At 34.8% G+C, this 5,289-nt stretch overlaps 1 protein-coding gene and 1 pseudogene across 1 annotated transcript in view; one reads left to right on the top strand and one right to left on the bottom strand.

Annotated features, from left to right (window-relative positions):
- The window catches only part of LOC105454804, a 6,078-nt pseudogene extending 3,001 nt beyond the window's left edge, over positions 1-3,077 (top strand).
- A 598-nt stretch (positions 3,078-3,675) lies between these two features.
- LOC105454803 (ankyrin-3-like) overlaps positions 3,676-5,289 on the bottom strand; it is a 16,613-nt gene continuing 14,999 nt past the window's right edge. Inside the window, exons 10-11 of the mRNA XM_011697690.1 lie at positions 4,462-4,807; positions 3,676-4,348 (exon numbers count right to left, since the gene is read on the bottom strand). Of these exons, the coding sequence (XP_011695992.1) occupies positions 3,964-4,348; positions 4,462-4,807 (731 nt within the window). The 3' untranslated portion in view covers positions 3,676-3,963. The remainder of the gene's footprint in view (positions 4,349-4,461; positions 4,808-5,289) is intronic.

Raw genomic sequence — 5,289 nt, 5'->3', positions numbered from 1 at the left:
TTTCAATGCTATTCACCGTGGGCCCAATTTCACTAATAAAACTAAAAATAGTTTTTTTTAAATACCAATAAAAGAACTGGGTGAGGTCTGAAGATAATATGTCTCCTTAATTAAAAAATTAATCTATAATAATAGGTTTCATTTTTAATTAAAATTTTTTAATTAAAAATGATTAATTTACTGTATGTTATTTTTTAGCCTTTTTGCGTTGCTATAAACGCATATGACATATTACTCAGCGCATCGCTCGCGCAGCTACGTGCAACGCATTATTTTTTACGTTTTAAAGTTCGTTCAATGAAAAATGTTGATTGAGCTTCAGAACATGCAGTTGAAACAGAGCAAGTTGTCAAAAGGAGGAAAAGGAGGACAGGAGGAGAAATTAATAATGAGCTTCTTGGGAACATTAGAGGACATTACACTCATTTTAGATATTCATAGACTACTTAGCAATGCCGTAGGAGGACCACACAAACTTGTTTCTTCGAACAAGAAGTTGCACCACCTCATAAAAAAAAACGCAGTAGACATAAACACAGATAAATATATGAAACATTTACGAGGTAACTATACTTTGCACCTCACCACCTGCATTTCAGAAGTTTTTCCGTGAGCATGCATAATTGCAATTTGCACGTGCTCCCTGCAGAGAGAAGCGAAGGAAATTCATAAAAAAATGTCAGTCTCCGTTTAGTCTTGGACATAAACAGCTTTACAGAATTAGCTCATCAGGTGTCTAAATTTTTTATATCTTTATGTATAAGTTTCTAAAACAAGAAAAATTGAAAAATATGTTAACTGTGTCTAAATGATAGACGAAGGTAATGTTTTCTCTTTTTTTATAGGAAGATTTTGGTTTTTCGATTCTTATTAATATATTCGTATATATGTGTCTGCACTGCGTAGTCGGAGAGATTCTTATAGACAAAGTAAGTGCCTATCGTTAGTACAATTAGATATTACATAGCCAGTGCTTCTTTTGTCAAGTTAAGAGAATTCCTAGAAATCACAATCTATTTTGACATTTTATTTTAAAGTTGCTTCAGAATTTATCATTTATGTTAGTAATGGAATCGATACATATTTCATGATGCAGCAATATTTATTTACAAGCCAAATTATAATATTCACATCTTATGTATATCTATAATTTCGAGTGTGATCATTATTTTGAAAGGAAAACATTCACGTATGTAGTCGTTAATAATAAAAAATAATTAAAAATTATAAATTATAACTATTAATGAATATAATGTTATGATCATAAATTACGAAAAACAAATATAATTGTAACAAAAATATTTTTAATACTATGACCAATCCAAGATTTATGTATTACAAAATATATGAAAATGTATTTACTATCTATAAATTATAAACTAATTATGTTCAAAAAAATATATATGATATAGTGCCATAATATTTAATATATTAAATACATAATACATTTAAAATTAATACAATTAATTGTAACGTTGTTTGCATTATTCAAAGATAACAAGACTAATTTAAAGATAATCTAGTCCATTTATCATTTTCGCTGTCTACAATGCAAAAATCTCCCGTAAATCTTTTACATTCCGAGAGAAGTAATTAAATTCAGAATGAAAGTGCTAATTAAAAATAGACGTAATACGGTTACGCGATACTGGAGATCAAATTCGTAATACTCGCATAATGCTTGTTGTCCTTGTTTGGTGTGCGTTAAATAACAAGAATCAAAAAATTCTAGGAATGCTCTGACAATCGGATCGCAGCCACCGTGCGCGTAATTTTTTGCTTACTCAGCGCGCGATGTATCCTGTGTGCCTGCGTGATATGATCTTTGATACCAATATCAGTGCATTTCCTGACTCTCCGCAGTCTCCAGCACTTTCAGATAGCAATGGAGAGCGAAAACATAACGAGATTCGCGAGCGATTTCGAATATTCTATATGACGTGGTTGACGTTATCCAATGCTGTTCTCACATTTCAACTATGTTCGAATTTTTGAGCTACAAACCGTACTATAAATTGTGAATATTAAAATGTTCCCGATGTTGGCTATCCAGGAAAAAAAAACAGAAGAAACCTACTGTACTTCTGTACACTGTACTACTTGAAGAGATATAAATAGCTGCAAGAGAAGATTCTTAGCTTATATATATCTTACTCCTTATATATATCTTACTGTACTACTTGAAAAGAAAAAATGGGAAGCGCGGGGACGTTTGAAAGTCAAGAGTGAATTGGTACCAGCATAAAGATTTTTGCCAGTATTGCTCTTGAAAAATGGCAAAAACATTTAGACTCCTTAATGGACAGCCTTAAGATTGGATACGTAAGAACTAACAATAATGAACTCACATGTTTGAGGCCACATAATAATATTATAATTGTATCGTTTCAACAATTTGATAAACGAAGACGGAATTACATTCGAAATTGGAGATGAGTTTAACAATAAAGATGAGAATTAGCGTAAATTCTCCAAATGTACAACAATAAGATGTTAAATATGTTAAACTTGAAAATTGCAATTTATTTTAATTTATCCGAGTTGGTGCTTTAGAGTCCGGCGATGCATTCATATCTCTATTATTTTTTAATTCAAAAAAATTGAAATACGAAATGAGCTATTCACCATGTTAAATTCGGACGTATTCGTGTCCGTATTATATTATTTTTGGGTTCAAATGGATTCGAAAAATCAGAAGCGCCAATTCAGGAATATCGAAAATGAATTTATTTCAATCCATTTCATATCATTTTTGTTTGCTGTATGAGCTCGACGCCAACATTGAATATTACAATATTGTGTGCAAAAAGATATTGATCCTAGCTTGTATTTTTAGAAACCTACAGCCAAGATAGATCGCATCAGTTTTTCATCGAGTCCATCGTGCATCCTGATGACTTCGTCGCGGTGCAATGCTCCAATTGAATGGACTTCCAGCTTGGTAAATGCGGCGATAATAATTCCAGCACCGTCGTTATGGGCGGATTTATCAACACTGACGCTCAAGGTATTTTTTAACTACAAAGCAACGCACAGCCACCGTGTGGAAAGGGCAGACAAAATGAATAGTGATGGAAATAGACTTCTACATGCCTACACTTATATATATGACAACTATATATATGTATGTATTTCATTATAATTAGCGATATACATATATCTCAAGGAAACGTACAAACGTAAAACATACTTAACTTACGTGATATCTGTCTGTCACAAACACATTACGATATATACTAGACTGGTATAAAATAATAAAAAAATTGCGTGTCTGAAAAGTTTTGCGTGTATAATAGAAGTATGTTGCGCGCATCGATTTTATTTATGTCATTTCAGCGAGGATCGCCTCTCCACTGGATGATTTCTTGATCCTTAGTCCGTTGATTCCTCCGAATCGACGGACTATATTACAGTTTATGACGTATGGTATTTAGAATATTAATTAAAAAGTTTGACTGTGGGGCTTGATTGAACAATGAAAAGTTAATTTGTTCCCTTGCTGCTCGCGGTAAAGAAAGCATTCTAGTATTCTAAAACAAATCAGGATTAGAAACAGATAAAATTACAGTATATGAAATTACAGTAAAGATTTGCAAATTTAAATGAAGGTGCTTAAGATATTGCGCACTTTAAGTCTTACGTGAAAGTCTGATAAAAAAATTACGTTACATTATAGACATTTAAAAACCTTTTCGATATATTATCGATATGTTACTAAATAAGGTATAAAAATCTTCATTTTTATACGCCCCGAAGTGTATGTATATACAAATAATTCAGTGCGATCGAACGCATTTAATGTGGCGAATCTGCGAAAGTCAGAAAGAACTTCAATCTCTCTTTCTTCTTCAGAGAGTTATGTAATATATGGTTGACGGCTATCTCGATCATTTCCCACTTTGTTCAAGCTCCAAGTCCAAGTCCCGATTTCACGGCATTTTCGGCAAAGCTGGACGTGTCTTCCTAAACCGCCAACGGATTCTCAATCGTTTCCTTGCTCTCTTGGACCAACTTCTGTTCGTAAAGGTGTCTGTATTTACGTCTGACGACGTCCCAGTCGACAACGTTCTCGATTCTGATGGCGTTATGAAAGGACAGCTGGCTTCCAAGTGGACTCAGGTGAGCTACCGATAAGGCGACGCTATCCTTGTGGACTACCTGCGTGTTCTTCTTTATCATGGACAACCACTTGGCACCCATTCTGGTGCGAGGGGAGAGACGAGCACCGTTCATCTCGTGCGTCAAAGATAGCGGTTGTTGCTTTTTGGTTGTGCGTTTCTTGCAGAGTTTGACAAAATACATGATCCACATGGTCAAGAGATTCAGCGGGGGTGGTGCCATGGTGGTCCTGTCCCGCGTATTGAAAATAGTGCGATGAATGATGCAATAAATGGTTTCGTGCAACAATCAGCCGTACTTCTTCTCCTTAATATATTTTTTTTCTTCGATACATCTTATTACCTGTTCATTCTTCGAATGAGCTTGCTCAGTCCGTACTTCCACTCGGTGTCCGATTGCGCCTGTATTCGCTGGTAAGTATTGCTCATTGTGGCGATTAGGAGATTAATAAGCATCACCACCGACACCAACATATAAATGCCGTAGGTGAGCTTGAAGAGGACGATCCTCCAATCGGACTGGTTGTTACTCCTGAATTGTTCATATGTCGTCTTGCCGAAGATGGCGAAGAACAATAACTCGATCGCATGTAAGAGATACATGCTATCTGTAACTATCCGTTGAACAATGTGTCTTGTAAGATGCCTCGTGTATACGCGGACGTAATGCAAAAATTCTTTGCTACTGCCTAGACGCATACTATACTCATAAACGTTACAAAAATGTATCACAAAATGAATCGATTTCAAGCCATATTGATAGATGTATATATATGCTGCGATTCGTATGAATTCCTCGCTTTTGCCTATCGTCGGAAAAAGTCCAAGCGAATAAGAAAAAACGCGTTCTTATCTCACGCGATGGTTTCCAATTTTAAACAAAAAATATAGGAACTGGAAGACTTGCGATTTCTGTATGTTACGTGCAATTATCCCGAATGTTACAAATATTCAAAAAAATTTTTAATAGAGTAAGAGATCTTTGCGGATACTTACATGTGTTTTTAGATATTTGCGATGTCAGGGATATTTTTGTTATTACGAATCGTCCGTGTAAATGTTAATTAAAGTTAACAGCTGAGATTTTGCTTTAAAACGTGTGTGTGTGTGTGTGTGTGTGTGTGTGTGTGTGTGTGTGTGTGTGTGTGGGTGTGTGAGAGAGAGAGAGAGA

Source organism: Wasmannia auropunctata, unplaced genomic scaffold (genome assembly GCF_000956235.1).
Source record: "Wasmannia auropunctata unplaced genomic scaffold, wasmannia.A_1.0 LD335975.1, whole genome shotgun sequence".
Taxonomy (NCBI): domain Eukaryota; kingdom Metazoa; phylum Arthropoda; class Insecta; order Hymenoptera; family Formicidae; genus Wasmannia; species Wasmannia auropunctata.
The sequence above is the reverse complement of the archived record's forward strand: the minus strand, read 5'-3'. Positions and strand labels throughout refer to the sequence as shown.